General features: G+C 38.8%; 1 protein-coding gene across 1 annotated transcript; it reads left to right on the forward strand.

The window, feature by feature from the left end:
* Positions 1-2,877: 2,877 nt before the first annotated feature.
* rps19 (ribosomal protein S19) lies at positions 2,878-14,622 on the forward strand. The gene is made up of 6 exons (XM_061915020.1): positions 2,878-2,961; positions 6,661-6,731; positions 6,869-6,969; positions 11,332-11,515; positions 11,736-11,790; positions 14,571-14,622. The coding sequence occupies exons 2-6, from the start codon at positions 6,661-6,663 to the stop codon at positions 14,598-14,600; spliced, it is 441 nt and encodes a 146-aa protein (XP_061771004.1). The 5' UTR covers positions 2,878-2,961; the 3' UTR covers positions 14,601-14,622.
* The last annotated feature ends 2,350 nt before the right edge of the window (positions 14,623-16,972 follow it).

Consider the following 16,972-nt stretch of genomic DNA (forward strand, 5'->3'; position numbering starts at 1 on the left):
TTAAAAATAAATAAAGCACAAGCTCCATTTCTCTTCCATAATTAGAGTCAGAATGCTTTATTGATTCCTATAGTGGGAGTTATACTTGAAACACAGAACATGTAGATCGAATTTTGGCTTATCCACGCACGATGGAAATAAAACAAGTGTGCTCAGTCAAAACAAAAATCCCCAGAGGCTGATTGGTTCCTTCTGACCGTAGGATGGATCATTACTTCCTTGCTTGATCTATTTACAGTATTTTTAACATTTGTGTAAAAATACACATTTTTAATTCCATTTAATACTGTATTTATTTCCTTTAATTTGTTGTGTAATATTTAAAAATCTTTAATTGTTTTAAAATTAATTTATCGTAATTAGGGACCCATGTCCCTTTGGGACAGAGGACCCTTTTGAATTTGTAAGGTTTTTTTATTATTATTATTATTATTCTTTATTATTATTCCGCCGCCCCCTTCAGCTGTAACTTGACCCCCTTAACATGCTTCAAAACTCACCAAATTTGAACACACACATTGGACTGGCGAAAATTGCCATCTAATCAAAAAAACAAAACTCAAAATTGCCCTCTAGCGCCCCCTAGGAAGAAAACACAGACAAAACTGTCCCTAACTTCCAGTAGAATGGTCGTAGAAACATGAAACAAAAACCACTACGTAGGTCTCAGTTAGACCTATATTTCATACACTGTTACCTCCCAGCTAAAATCAACAGGAAGTTAGCAATTCCCCCTTCAATACAAAAGTTGGCTAAAAAAAATCTCGCTTTTTTTCAAACGTTATGTCCTCTGAGGCCGTTTGTCGTTTCGGCTTCAAATAAGCAACAGAAGAGAGAAGGTTGATATAATCCCTTCTCTGGGATTATATCCCCCCTTTTGATCTGGTCACTTATAGCAGTGGTTCTCAACTTTTTTTCAGTGATGTACCCCTTGTGAACATTTTTTAAATTCAAGTACCCCCTAATCAGAGCAAAGCATTTTTGGTTGAAAAAAAGAGATAAAGTAGTAAAATACAGCACTATGTCATCAGTTTCTGATTCATTAAATTGTATAACAGTGCAAAATATTGCTCATTTGTAGTGGTCTTTCTTGAACTATTGGAAAAAAAGATAAAAGAATAACTAAAAACTTGTTGAAAAATAAACAAGTGATTCAATTATAAATAAAGATTTCTATAAATAGAAGTAATCATCAACTTAAAGTGCCCTCTTTGGGGATTGTAATAGAGATCCATCTGGATTCATCAACTTCATTCTAAAAATTTTTTCACAAAAAAAGAAATCTTTAACATCAATATTTATGGAACATGTCCACAAAAAAATCTAGCTGTCAACACTGAATATTGCATTGTTGCATTTCTTTTCACATTCATATTTTGTTGAAGTATTATTCAATAAATATATTTATAAACGATTTTTGAATTGTTGCTTTTTTTAGAATATTTTTAAAAAATCTCACGTACCCCCATTTGAAAACCACTGACTTATATCATATAAGACTATTTTATTACTGTTAAGTAAACTATGAATACTGCACTTAAATGTAGAATATATGTAGAATATATTTATATTATTCACATATTATATATAATATATATGATACATATTATATTATTTATTATTACTATTGTCTATTGCAGTGGTTCTCAAATGGGGGTACGCGTACCCCTGGGGTTACTTGAAGGTATGCCAGGGGGTACGTGAGATTTTTTTTTTAATATTCTAAAAATAGCTACAATTCAAAAATCCTTTATAAATATATTTATTGAATAATACTTCAACAAAATATGAATGTAAGTTTTTAAACTGTGACAAGAAATGCAACAATGCAATATTCAGTGTTGACAGCTAGATTTTTTTGTGGACATAAATATAATAATGACAATAATAATAATAATAATAGATTTTATATGTAAAAAAAAGCACTTTATGTTGAGCAAGCAACCTCAAAGTGCCACAGTGTAAAATAAAAATAGTAATAATAATAAAAAGATAAAAAATAAATAAAATACAAAACTAGAAACAGTCCAATAGGTAGATCCAGCATGTATGTCAATAAAAAGGCTTTTTTAAAAAGATGGGTTTTTAAGCCTTTTTTATAAGCATCCACGTCAAATATTGACGTTAAAGATTTCTTTTTTTGTGAAATTTTTTTTAGAATGAAGTTGATGAATCCAGATGGATCTCTATTACAATCCCCAAAGAGGGCACTTTAAGTTGATGATTACTTCTATGTGTACAAATATTTATTTATAATTGAATCACCTCTTTATTCATCAACAATTGTTTTAATTATTATTTTATCTTTTTTTCCAACCAGTTCAAGAAAGACCACTACAAATGAGCAATATTTTGCACTGTCATACTATTTAATGAATCAGAAACTGATGACATAGTGCTGTATTTTACTTCTTTATCTCTTTTTTTCAACCCAAAATGCTTTGCTCTGATTAAGGGGTACTTGAATTACAATTTTTTTTTACAGGGGGTGCATCACTGAAAAAAGGTTGAGAACCACTGCTCTATTGTGAGCGAACTGTGGTGCTGAATTATCCCCAGGGATCAATAAAGTACATTCTATTCTATTCTATCCTAATAAAACACGCCAAAACATGTGTCCGTTACCATAGCAACACGTATGACAAAACATTGCGTGAAAATCAATAGTATTCAGTGAGGTGAGGTGAATTAAATGCGCTGACTGTTCATTGCTCCTGCCAAATGAATTGCACAGAGTGGAGCGGATCACCACTCCAAGATGGCGGCCCCGCGTCTCGTCAGCGCCAGTAGGCAGTTGCGCTAGATGCTGCGTCCACTTTATGTGACGTCTATGAGCTCTGCTGCATGTGTGACCGAGATCACGCCGCTGTGTTCTCGCGTTACTTACAACGAGATGTGCCCGTGTTAACACGGGTAGGAAACCCCGTCCCACCCTCTTTCCCGTCGCTGTCCACAAGCAAGGTAAACGCGCCGTTTGATTCTCGGATTAAAATAGTGCTTTTATAAGTCGAAAATAAGTTGTGTTATTTTCTTAACAACGGCGTTTCCTCTAAAATAAACATATTTCTTAAACCCTTAGGCTCTACGTAAAATAACCTATAAAGTTGGATGAATTTATGAGGTATTTTAGCCTGTAGCGCTCCTCATGCTGCCTCGGGCCTGTTAGCTGGGCGCCAACCTAGCCACAGTCGGTGTAAAATACTGTCATTTGTGTCCGTTTTATGAGTATAGATTTCTGACTGCACCGCTGACAGTTTTTGCGGCTCGAAGTGTTCTCGTTTGGGGACAAAAGAAGTGTCGCTAACGTGCTGAGCTCCAGCTAGCTGTTAGCTGCTAGTTACGTGCTAATGTGGCTAACATAGCTAACTGTCCTGTCAACAAGTAACTTTACTTTTAGGCACTGATATGTGTCTTTAACATACAAACCCTGTTTCCATAGGAGTTGGGAAATTGTGTTAGATGTAAATATAAACGGAATACAATGATTTGCAAATCCTTTTCAACCCATATTCAGTTGAATGCACTACACAGACAAAATATTTGATGTTCAAATTCAAACTATTTGTTTTTGCAGATAATAATTAACTTAGAATGTCAAAGTAGTTGGGAAAGGGCATGTTCACCACTGTGTTACATCACCTTTTCTTTTAACAGCAATAAACATTTGGGAACTGAGGAAACTAATTGTTGAAGCTTTGAAAGTGGAATTCTGTCCCATTCTTGTTTTATGTAGAGCTTCAGTCGTTCAACAGTCTGGGGTCTTTTACGCTTTATAATGTTTCACACATTTTCGATGGGAGACAGGCCTGGACTGCAGGCGGGCTAGGAAAGTACCCGCACTCTTTTTCTACGAAGTCACGCTGTTGTAACACTTGTCTTGCTGAAATAAGCGGGGGCGTCCATGATAACGTTGCTTGGATGACAACATATGTTGCTCCAAAACCTGTATGGACCATTCAGCATTAATGGTGCCTTCACAGATGTGTAAGTTACCCATGCCTTGGGCACTAATACACCCCCATACCATCACAGATGCTGGCTTTTCAACTTTGCGCCTATAACAATCTGGATGGTTATTTTCCCTCTTTGTTCCCGAGGACACAAATATCCACGGTGTGGCGCAGTGAGAGAGTGGCCATTCGCAACACGAGGGTCTCTGGTTCAATCCCCACCTAGTACCAACCTCGTCACGTCAGTTGTGTCCTGAGCAAGACACTTCACCCTTGCTCCTGATGGGTTCTGGTTAGCGCCTTGCATGGCAGCTCCCTCCATCAGTGTGTGAATGGGTAAATGTGGGAGTAGTGTCAAAACGCCTTGATTACCTCGAAGGCAGAAAAGCGCTATACAAATACAACCCATTTATCATTTATTATCATAGTTTCCAAAAACAATTTAAAATGTGGACTCATCAGACCACAGGACACGTTTCCACTTTGCATCAGTCTATCCTAGATGATCTCGGGCCCAGAGAAGCCGACGGCTCCTGGATGTTGTTGATAAATGGCTTTTTCTTTGCATAGTAGAGCTTTAACTTACTCTTACAGATGTAGCGACAAACTGTATTTAGTGACATTGGTTTTCTGAGGTGTTCCTGAGTCCATGTGGTGATATCCTCAAGAGATTGATATCGGTTTTTGATACAGTGCCGTCTGAGGGATCGAAGGTCACGGTCATTCAATGTTGGTTTCCGGCCATGCCGCTTACGTGGAGTGATTTCTCCAGATTCTCTGAACCTTTTGATGATATGGAGCGTAGATGTTATAATCCCTAAATTTCTTGCAATTGCACTTTAGGAAACGTTCTTGAACTGTTTGACTATTTGCTCACGCAGTTGTGGACAAAGGAATGCACATTTTTGGGGAAGCTGTTTTTATAGCCAATCATGGCACCCACCTGTTCCCAATTAGCCTGCACACCTGTGGGATGTTCCAAATAAGTGTTTGAGAATTCTTCAACTTTATCAGTATTTATTGCCGCCTTTCCCAACTTTTTTGTCATGTGTTGCTGGCATCAAATTCTAAAGTTAATGATTATTTGCACAAAAAAAATGTTTATCAGTTTGAACATCAGGCCAGCTGGGAGACATAGTCTTCCCAATGTGTCCTGGGTCTTCCCCTTGGCTTCCTACCGGTCGGACGTGCCCTAAACACCTCCCTAGGGAGGCGTACGGGTGGCATCCTGACCAGATGCCCGAACCACCTTATCTGGCTCCTGTCGATGTGGAAGAGTAGAGGCTTTACTTTGAGTTCCTCCCGAATGGCAGAGCTTCTCACCCTATCTCTAAATGAGAGCCCCGCGACCTGGCGGAGGAAACTAATTTCGGCTGCTTGTACCCTTGATCTTGTCCTTTCGGTCTTAACCCAAAGTTCATGACCATAGGCGAGGATGGGATTGTAGATCAACCGGTAAATTGAGAGCTTTGCCTTCCGGCTCAGCTCCCTCTTTACCACAACGGATCGATGCAGCGTCCGCATTACTGAAGACGCCGCACCGATCCGCCTGTCGATCTCACGATCCACTCTTCCCTCACTCGTGAACAAGACTCGGAGGTACTTTAACTTCTCCACTTCGGGCAGGGTTTCCTCCCCAAAATATTTCAATAACTGTCAAATAAAAATGAGCTGCATAATAGGAAATCAAATAGTTTGTCCTTTGTTATGAGAATGGTACCTGCGGACATTATGTCCTTGACTATTTTTTCCATACGGTTTTGATCTGGAAATAGTTGTTTCGGCATTTTATGGGTGTGGCACCGAACAGAGATGTTGACATGCGGAGTTTCAAGCACTACTTGTTATTTAGTGGGTGACTTTTCAAATGATGCTACACATTAGCCGTGGTGATACTTTTTGTAGCAACGCTTTTGCTGCATAATTGTTCAGCATCTTCCCGCTTGAAGCCAAACCACCGCCAGACGATGGATTGTGTGCTGTTTTTCTAGGGAAGTAATTCTTCCTTCATTTGTTATGATTCGCACCTTCTCTCTCGTATTTCCACTCGCACTGCACCTTTAGCATCACAGCTAATGGTACCATGACGCTACCTGTCTGCTCCACAGGAGCGTGTGATGTTGCACACGTGACAGTATGTGACGTATGTAAGAAGGTGCGCTTGTTTTAAGTCTTTGTGAGGAGAGACAAGAAAGAGTGGGAAACGCATGCAGTGTAATGCCTCATCTAAAAGTAACTACCGGAGAACGTATACTCGAATATCAAGATGTAGTCATTTTCTATATTGCACAGAGAAAAACCTGCAATATATCACCCAGCCCTAGTTATAATATATATGTATCATGGTGGCATTACCCCAGGTGACAAGAATTATTACACTGTAACAATAATTTGTAGCAAAAAAGTAGGAAGAATGATCATGCCAACAATGGTAATAGACAACGTAGCAGTAATGGTAAAGAAACATTGAGCACATGTTAACACTTTAAAACAGAGTACAACAGCAGGTCAAAATAAAGACCCTAATCTCTATATTTTAACCAGACACGATGTTTGTATAATAGTTTGAATCGATTAATAGTTTGGCATTGCTTGTGTTGTCAGTCCAGTTTGTTCGATAGATCCTTAAAATTAAAGATGAGCGTACATGTGTGTGAAAGGCTCTACGCATTGTTTTTAACTTGTACTTAAAATGTACTTTTTCTCCAAGATGCCGGGTGTCACAGTGAAAGACGTCAACCAGCAGGAGTTCGTCACTGCATTGGCAGCTTTCCTAAAAAAGTGAGTAAATTTACCAAATTCTATTTTGATGTATGATTTACCAGGTCCCCTCGTGTATTGTAAAAATTGTGTATTGTAAATTCAATGTGCTGCAGCGATTCAGTTATGTCCTGTTTTTATTTATTTTAAATGTGTAGGTCAGGAAAGCTGAAGGTGCCTGACTGGGTTGACCTTGTTAAGCTAGGCAAGCACAAGGAACTGGCCCCCGCTGATGAGAACTGGTTCTACATCAGATCCGGTAGGTCACTTACCATTCTATATTTTCATAAATGTTTATCATAAGATATGTATTTACTAGTAATGGGTCCGGCAACACCGATGCATCGGCGCATGCGTCGAGCTCATAGAGCAAAACCCTGTCGGTGCGCATACCGCTTTTCGAAAGTCACGTGACTGATTATGAGCTGTTTCGGTCACATGACCGATATGCGAACTGTGCCGCAGTGACGCTTGCGCGCCAAACTGTTTCTAAGGAAGCACATCTGTCAACGAGATGCAGATGCTAACAGAATCGCCACACTTCTTACGTTGGTCATTTGTAATTTATCGTCGTCGGTGATCATTTGCGCCGTGTGGGAATATTTTGTGTTCATTTCCTTGTCGTTTCATCCTTTTCCCCTCAAAGTTTCTACTCGATCTGTTAGTAGGGCTGTAACGGTATCTGTATTTGTGTTGAACCGTTTTGGTACGGGGGTTTTTCTAAGCTAAAGTCTTAACAAACTGCTTTGCTTCTTCTGCGTCAGCACCCAGCATTGTCCCACCCACACAACCACCTGGTTACTTTAAAAAGCGGTAACAGAGCATCCCTTCGATAGCCCAGTTGGTTGAGTGGAGGGCTGTAGTTGCTTATGCTGAGTTCCTTAGGGCCACTGGTTCAAATCCAGCTCGATGGATCACTCATTACGTTTTTACCATGAGTTGAATAACGCGGACCCCGACTTAAACAAGTTAAAAAACTTATTTGTGTGTTACCATTTAGTTGTCAATTGTACGGAAAATGTACTGTACTGTGCAATCTACTAATAAAAGTTTCAATCAATCAATCAATCAACAGTGCGTATTCAGAGCGCATGTAAAAAAAAAAATTCCCAATCCACAAGTATCCTCATTCCCAACACGTTCTCTTAGATTTCCATGTAATGATACATGTTCACATTATTTGACTGTATCTAAAAAAGATAACAATATAAAACATTTTAAATGAAGATATGAAATAGAATGACTCGGGTTTACATTATTGTATATACTAGGTCAGGAGTAGGGAACCTATGGCTCTAGAGCCAGATGTGGCCCTTTTGATGACTGCATCTGGCTCTCTGATAAATCGTAGCTGACATTGCTTAACACGATAAGTAATAAATAATTCCGCTGGTAATCAGTGTCAAAAATAGCGTTCAAAATGTAAAACTTTCTCATGCATTTTCATCCATCCATCCGGTTTCTACCGCACTTGTTCAAGAAGTCGCATTAATGGTAAGAAGTATTTTATTTTTGGTTAGCCTCAGAATAACAATGTTATTAAAAAGAATAAGAGACTTATTATACTCTAAAAATGTTGGTCTTTCCTAAAAATGCACACACATAGTTGTATTCTGTGTTAAAAAAAAAATTATATCGCTTTCACGGAGGTACTTTTAAAAATATTTGGCCTGAATGGCTCTCTCAACCAAAAAGGTTCCCTACCTGAAGTGAAAATATATCGAGATATATATCAAATATCGGGTTCAAGTAAAAATATATCGATATAAAGACTTTTTCGTCCATATTGCCCAGCCCTATGATACATAAGCTTAATTGCTACTTGCAAATGTGCCTCTTAAATAACAATGCAGAAAGTTCAAATATAAAATTAAGCTGCACGTAGTGGGTAAAGTGCTAATGCTACGTGTGCTGGCAGCACTTGCAAGCTTTGCAGACTCCTCGCATTTTCACGCTTTCCGTATAATCTCTTGGGGGATATTTTTTCAAATGATAAAGCAAACTTGTTGTGTTGCACATACCTTGTACATCAGCTTCATTTGCTTGTCACTACCCAGAGCACACCACACCAACATTTTGTTTTCCCAACATTAGCCTCATCTTCAGGCGATAACTCCAAGTCAAGGCTGACATTTATTTCGCTAACCTCAGTGGGGCGTTCAACCTTAGGTTTGGTCATTCTGGTTGTCTATTATTCTGTTTACTTTTGTAGCACCTTCTAACCTGAAATCAAGCGGGAAAGTGTCTACTCTGATTGGCTGTTGTCAGACATTTCCGCCATGATTGGAGTTAATATGCCGATATCTGATCACTGTGACTATTATCAAATTACCCAGCCCTATATTAACGCAACCGTAACATGTAAGCGAAACATAGCAAACCGAGGACAACCAGAATTCTATTTAACAAACTTCTGGCGGACAAGGCGTATTCCATTAAGTCCCATTGTTTTGAGCACAAAGACAGTTCAATATTTTATCCAATACTTGTCTTAAAAGTAAATGAACATGTCTGACGACTTGTTTCCATTAAGTTGAACTTTGTATCTGAAAGCCCAAATCAGGCACTTTAAAATCCCCCAATCATAATCTGTAGCATTTGTAGACACTGCATTAACGATCTTTGACAAGTGTGGTGCTTCTGGTCCGCTTTTGGGCCTCGTTTAATGGACGTCATGGGTATTAAGGATGTTCCGGACCGGAGTTTATGCTGCGGATACCAATCATCCATGAGTGAAATTGTCCGATATCGATTACATGTATGAACTGTACATTTTTACATTTGAGTGCTATGTGTCGTTAACAAAATCAACACACTTAATTTAAACCAGTTCTTTATTCTCTTTTGTGACATGCACTTTTAGCAAAACAAATTAGTCCATAATACCTAAACAAAAGAAAAAAATATCTGCTACTTAACTTAAACTCTTTGGTTTTTCCCCTCCAAGTTTTCCTCTGACCAGGAAATAATTCCCTGAGTTTAAGATGAACAAAATCCACTAAATAAAATGATGCAATAATGAAAATATTTGATCACTCTATCGCTCATATGCTGATACTACCCTTAACAACATTGAGGTAACACTAATACTTTCTCACCTAATATAACACAAAGTTTTGACTAACTTTTTGATTTTTTTGTTAGAAATTGTGAGCGACATTAAAATGCCTAAAATTTACTTTTTCATAAAATTGTTGGATGCAACAGTCATATCCCTAATGTGTACTAAATTATTTTACTAAAATAATACTCCTGGACTTTTTGTCAGGTAAATCTAGGTGTCTGTTAACTTTTTGTCATTAGTGCTGTCACTGTCCCTCTCCATCCCTGGCCAGCTATTTTAAATCAGGCTTGTCTGGAGCTGCACAATTAATCAAATTTTATCGTGATCACGATTTTGGCAGTTACGATTAAATCAGGGTGATTGTCGGCGATAATAATATATAAAAAAAAAAAAAAAAAAAGGGCTGCGCTGCGTTTTAAACCAAGCACGCGACCCCGAAGGGAATAAGCGGTAGAAAATGGATGGATGGACGTTCACAACCAACAGCCCGGCCAACCACTAGAGGGCGACCAAGAGACAGTGGATTCATGTAAGAGTGAGTGTCAACAGAGGTAGAAGGCAGTATATCAGCAAGTAGCTCCTGAAAATATTAATACAAATTCATGCATTATTACATCAGTGTCCTCTCCTCCCACAGAGTTACCCACAGGCACACATTTTAACCCCAGAACATGAGCGCACACCTCCCCGTTCTTTAGGCACTCACGCTCGTTCCCCGAAATCACAAACACCACACCTCAAAGCTGCGATGGCGACGTGTACATCCAAACATGATCGGGTTGTGGGAACACAAAGCATTAACGACTTGTACAGGGTGTACCCCACCTTGTGCCCGAGTGCAGCTGTGATAGGTTCCAGCACCCTTAAAACCCTAAGGGACAAGCGGTAGAAAATAGATGGATGGATGGATGGAACACTTGCCCTCTGTTCTCAACTGACTGTTTGCCTGCGCTAGATGCCGGTTGTTAACAGAGCAGGCTGCCCGCCATTGGCACAAATTCCATATGTACAGCTACAAAAGCGGGGGTGCCCAAAGTACAGACTACCAAGCCACCCCGTGTCCATTCACCTCTCAAATACACGCCAAAATAACGGATGTAATAATGTTTTATCTGGCCAAAGACATATGTCCTATATATAGTGAGCAGTACAATTAATGTGTTCCTTTTTTGTATGTGCATAATCTTATTTTTTTCACTTGTTTGCACTTTACGGCATACATTGTAGTTAGTCTTTTGTGCATATTATTTTTACAGTTTTATTTTGAAATGAAAGCCAGGTTTACACTTTTAAAGAGAAAAGGCAAAAAAAAAAATCTAATTACCATTAAATCGTGATTTTTAACATTGATTTAAAAAATTGTGATTAATATTTTGGCCATTATAGTCTTGTCCCTTTTCTAACAATCCTCCAAAGAAACTGCATTGGACATCAATGTTGTAATTAAAGGTAGAATAGTGCGACCGCGAAAGGGAAAAGCGGTAGGAAATGGATGGATGGATGGTTCTTCCTGTTGCTACCCTTACAGTGATAAATATTTGCTCTCTGTTCATTTAGCCTCCACAGTTCGTCACCTGTACCTCCGTGGAGGAGCTGGTGTGGGCTCCATGATCAAGATTTATGGTGGTCGCAAGAGGAACGGCGTGTGCCCAGCCCACTTTAGTGTCGGATCCAAGAACGTCGCCCGCAAAGTGCTGCAGGCCCTCGAGCTTCTCAAGATGATTGAGAAGGACCCAAACGGGTAAGTGTTGCAGCCTCTTATCTTTCTTGGTTTACACGCTATTAAATTAATTTCACCGCTGCAGGTTATAACATTGTTATAAAAATGTCTGGCTTCCTTTATTTGTGAACTGGCTGCAGGAAAAGCCAATGTTTTTTTTTACAAAAGACAATTCTTTTGAAATTCTGTTCAAAGATTGTTACATCATTCATCCTAATTTTTTCACTTTGTTGTCCTGCAGTGGCCGTAGACTAACCTCCCAGGGAACCAGAGACCTGGATAGAATTGCCGGCCAGGTGAGCAAACATTTCTCTCCATCGCCTAGTTTTTTTTGGGTTTTTTTCCAGAAACAGAAACACAAATTTATCATCTTTGCAATTGTTTTAACATTTTTTAGGGGAGACGCTTAAGTTTCTCCTTTTTGTTTGAGTCACCTTGTTTCATTCTCCAAAGCAATGAAATGAAAACCCATTAGGACTTTTACTTTGATTACTCGCTCAGGGAGTATGAGCAGTGAAGGTTTCTGCAAGGTTATTTGTTGGAAATACCACAATGAGTGTAGGGCTGGGCTTGGACTGCGACTTATAGTCCGAAAAATACGGCAAGTTGTATCTATCTATCTGTGTGTGTGTGTGTGTGTGTGTATATATATATATATATATATATATATATATATATATATATATAATTTTTTATTTTTATTTTGGTTTGGACTGCGACTTATTTATAGTCCGAAAAATACGGTAGTATTTGACCAAAACTGTATTTATTAAACAGTGGCACAAACATTCATGTCATTTCCAAAACAAAGTGCATGATTGTCAGAGACATTTTAAAACAAGCTATGAGTGTACTTTAGTGCATGATGTCACTAAGATCCATTCATCCATCCATTTTCTACCGCTTATTCCCTTTGGGGTCGCGGGGGGCGAAGTGCACTTTTTGTACAGAACGCCACTACAATAGTTTAAAACAAATAAAGTGCACCTTTGTGCATGATGTCACAAGATATTTCAATAAGTGTCAAATAAAAATGAGCTGCATAATAGGAAATCAAATAGTGTTTGTCCTTCGCTATGTGGTAGGTTACGGCGGACGTTATCTCCTTCTGTTAATTTTATTTCAAACTGTGTTGATCTGGAAATGGTTGCGTCTGTTTTTTGTGGGTGTGGCAACAAACGGAGATGTTGACATGTGGAGTTTCAAGCACTCTTCATCCTCTAGCGCAGTGGTTCTCAAATGGAGGTACGCGTACCCCTGGGGGTACTTGAAGGTATGCCAAGGGGTACATGAGATTTTTTAAAAAAATAATCTAAAAATAGCAACAATTCAAAAATCTTTCATAAATATATTTATTGAATAATCAACAAAATATGAATGTAAGTTCATAAACTGTGAAAAAACAGCTCGATTTTTTTTTTTTTTGTGGACGTGTTCCATTAATATTGATGTTAAAGATTTATTTTTTTCTGAATAAATGTTGAGAAGTAAGTTCATGAATCCAGATGGATCTCTATTACAATCCCCTTAAGAGGGCACTTTAAGTTTATAATTACTTTTATGTGTAGAAACATTTATAATTAAATCACTTGTTTATTTTTCAACAAGTTTTTAGTTATTTTTATATCTTTTTTTCCAAATAGTTCAATAAAGACTAATGCAAATGAGCAATATTTTGCACTGTTATACAATTTAATAAATCAGAAACTGATATAGTGCTGTATTTTACTTCTTTATCTCTTTTTTTCAACCAAAAATGCTTTGCTCTGATTATGGGGTACTTGAATTAAAAAATGTTCACAGGGGGTACTTCACTGAAAAACGGTGGGGAACCACTGCTCTAGCGGTTGACCTTTCAAATGATGCTACATTTTAGCAGTAATGCTACTTTTTTAGCAACGCTTTTGCCCCACACCTAACATATTACTGTTGTCTGTTCGACATCTTCCCACTTGAAGCCAAATCACTGACAGACGATGGACCCCCTGCTGTTTTTCTTGCGAATTAATTCTTCATTTGTTACCAGATTCGCACCTTCTTTCTCTCTTAACACCCGCAACACAACTAACGTTACCCATGCTGCTACCTCTGCTCTGTGAGGGCGTATACGTTTATGACATACGTAAGAAGGTGCCCTCGCTGTCTGTGAGGAGACACAAGAAAGAGTGAAAAGAGCCTGTAGTGTAATGCCGGCAGCTAAAAGCAACTGTGTGAGAACGTATACTCGAATATCACGATAGTCATTTTCTATATCGCACAGAGACAAACCTGCGATATATATCGTGTATATCGATTATCGCCCAGCCTTAAATGAGTCACCCACAAACGCAAGATTTTAAACTTCGGCTCAACATGCTTGTTTAACTTGTGGCTGTTGTCGAACTAACAAAGTCAATATTCACAGTTCTTTAGCCTATTTGTCCTTGGGCTAATGTTACCTGTCAGCCAAGTGAGAAGTGTTGTGCATCTTAACATTTCCCAACACGCCACTCGCTTGGGTCTTGTCAAAAAATCAGGAGGAGAAGCAGTGGCGCTTTAATAATCCAAGGGTAAAGGGGGTAAACATTAGGAGGGGATTTCACGCCTTGCGACACGGCCGTATGGCGTGTTCTCCTTGTTTACCCGTGCTAATGAACAGTAAGCAGATGAGCAAAGTCCCAAGCACGACCAAGCGCCCATCCGCCCCACAAATTGGCAGGAAGCACGTTGCAGCGCACCCCATCACACACTCTGGTGTTTTGTACTTTGTGATGCCTTTTCACTGTTCTGTCAGTACACTCGGCGCTGCTTATGGCAGTACTCAGAAAAACATGTTTTCCAAACTCTGCAGTCTCCCAAGGCTCCATGAAATTGTTTTCATTTCCTTTAGAAATTAACCATGTGGTTGGTCATCAAGTAAATAGAACATAGAGGAGCTGTGAGGCTTCATTTGATTAGTTGAATGAAGCTATTAAGGCACTTCCCCCAGCTAGTCAATGAGTTTTAATTTGCAGGGTTTTTCTAAAGCAAAACCACCTCGTCCTGCTGGTGGTGTCTCGTAAAGCTGCTTGATGTGTTTTTGTCTTCTTTCCTACAGGTTGCAGCTGCAAACAAGAAAACTGTTTAATAAATGTTTTGGAGAAATGAAATTATGTTGCCTTGATTTGTCATTTGGGTGAAATGGGGATGTAACAATTAATAGTATTGTTATCCGCGGTAAAATTCCCCGACGGTTAGTTTGAGTCTTAAATTACAATTATCAAAATAACCTATTTGAGAACCGCACTTTGACGAACACACGGATGCCCTCACGCTAACAGCTAAACAAGAAACATTAACGTACAGTTGTGATCAAAATTATTCAACCCCCACACAATTTTGGTGTTTTAGCAAGTTGGACATTTATTCCGTATTTTGTTTATAGTCATATCAAATAAAGATGTGTCAAATAGACAAATGCAACTTAAATTGTAACACTGTATTTTACAAAATACCGAAAAAGGACATTTTTCTTAATATCTCATTGACCTAATGTTTCAACCCCCTAGTTCCATGCATCTTTAGTACTTAGTAGAACACCCTTTGGCAGTAATGACATCCTTCAAAGGTGATACATAAGCTTCTTGCAACCATCTACAGGTATTTTAGCCCATTCCTCTTGGGCAAAGGCCTCCAGTTCATTCATATTCTTGGGCTTGCGTGCTGCAACTGCCTTCTTCAAGTCCCACCACAGCTTTTCTAGAGGATTTAGGTCTGGCGACTGTGAAGGCCACTCCGGAGTCTTCCAGCCCTTCTTCTGCAACCACTCTGTTGATTTGGAGGTATGCTTGGGATCCTTGTCCTGTTGGAAGGTCCAACGTCTCCCAAGTCTCAGCTTCCTCACTGACTTCATGATATTTGCAGCTAATATATCCTGCTAGGAAATAGAATTCATAGTGCCTTGAACGAGCTGGAGATTCCTGGTACCTGAGGCAGAGAAACAGCCCCAGAGCATGATTGACCCCCCACCATGCTTAACAGTATACAAGGTGTTCTTCTCTTTGTAAGCTTCATTTTTTCTCCTCCAGACATAACATTGATTCATCGGCCCAAAGAGTTCCACTTTTGTCTCATAACTCCATAGAACAGTTTCCCAAAACCTTTGGGGTTTGTCCAGATTTTTGGCATACTGGAGTATTTTACTTGTGCCTGGTAGTCAGAAGTGGAGTGCGCCTGGGAGTTCTGGCATGGAGGTCTTCATCTCGTAGTGCGTGCCTTATTGTCTGGGACAAAACCTGCGTTCCCCCCTCTGCAATGTCCTGTTGTAGTTCCTCAGCTGTTACCCGGGGGTTTTTCACCACTGTACGCTTCACAGCATCCTCTTTCTACCACGCCCAGGTCGTGTTTCCTCTGTGCCTTTAGCTTTAAACTTGCGAATTACGCTCCCAACTGTGTCTCTTGGAATGTGTAATGTCTTTTCCATTTTCTTATATCCATATCCTTTCTTATGAAGAGAAATTACCTCCTTTCTTGACTTCTTTGACCACTCCTTGGACTTCACCATGTTGCAAATACACCATTGACCATCTACAACAGGGGTACGGAACCTGTGGCTCTAGAGCCAGATGTGGCTCTTTTGATGACTGCATCTAGCTCTCAGATAAATCTTAGCTGATATTGCTTAACACGATAAGTAATGAATAATTCCGCTGGTAATCAGTGTCAAAAATAACGTTCAACATTCTCATGCATTTTCATCCATCCGTCCGGTTTCTACCGCACCTGTTCAAGAAGTCTCATTAATGGTAAAAAAGTGTTTTATTTTTTTGTTGGTTAGCCTCAGAAAAACAATGTTATTAAAAAGAATAAGAGACATATTATACTCTGAAAATGTTGTTTTTCTTAAAAATGCACTCATATAGTAGTATTCAGTGTTAAAAATAAATAAATGATATGGCTCTCACGGAAATACTTTTAAAAATATTTGGCTTGTATGGCTCTCAGCCAAAAAGGTTCCCGACCCCTGATCTACAAGAAGTTGAGCGTCAGTCTCCTTCAATCAGTCTAATTGTTGCTCGTTATGGTTCTAATCACATCTACAGGTGTTTTCAACACCTGATTGAAAAGACCTTAATCAAATTCTGTTCTTAAGAGTTATGATCTTCTAGGGGTTGAATAATTTTGTCAATGAGATATGAAGAAAAATGTCCTTTTTATGGTATTTTGTAAAATACAGTGTTACAATTTAAGTTGCATTTGTCTGACACATCTTTATTTGATATGACTATAAACAAAATACGGGATAAATGTCCAACTTGCTAAAACACCAAAATTGTGAATAATTTTGATCATAACTGTATTTCCTCATTTAGAAAAGACACCCCAATGTAAGCCGAAATAAAAGGTTACTGCAATGTAAAGTTAAAATACAAACATTGCTAACCAAGCAATTCTAATGTTCACATTAAACTCACAAGCTGTGCTCTCAGCGGTCTTTTCTCATGAATACCAGAACGGTGC

The sequence above is a fragment of the Nerophis ophidion genome, linkage group LG11 (assembly GCF_033978795.1).
Source record: "Nerophis ophidion isolate RoL-2023_Sa linkage group LG11, RoL_Noph_v1.0, whole genome shotgun sequence".
In the NCBI taxonomy this organism is placed as follows: Eukaryota; Metazoa; Chordata; class Actinopteri; order Syngnathiformes; family Syngnathidae; genus Nerophis; species Nerophis ophidion.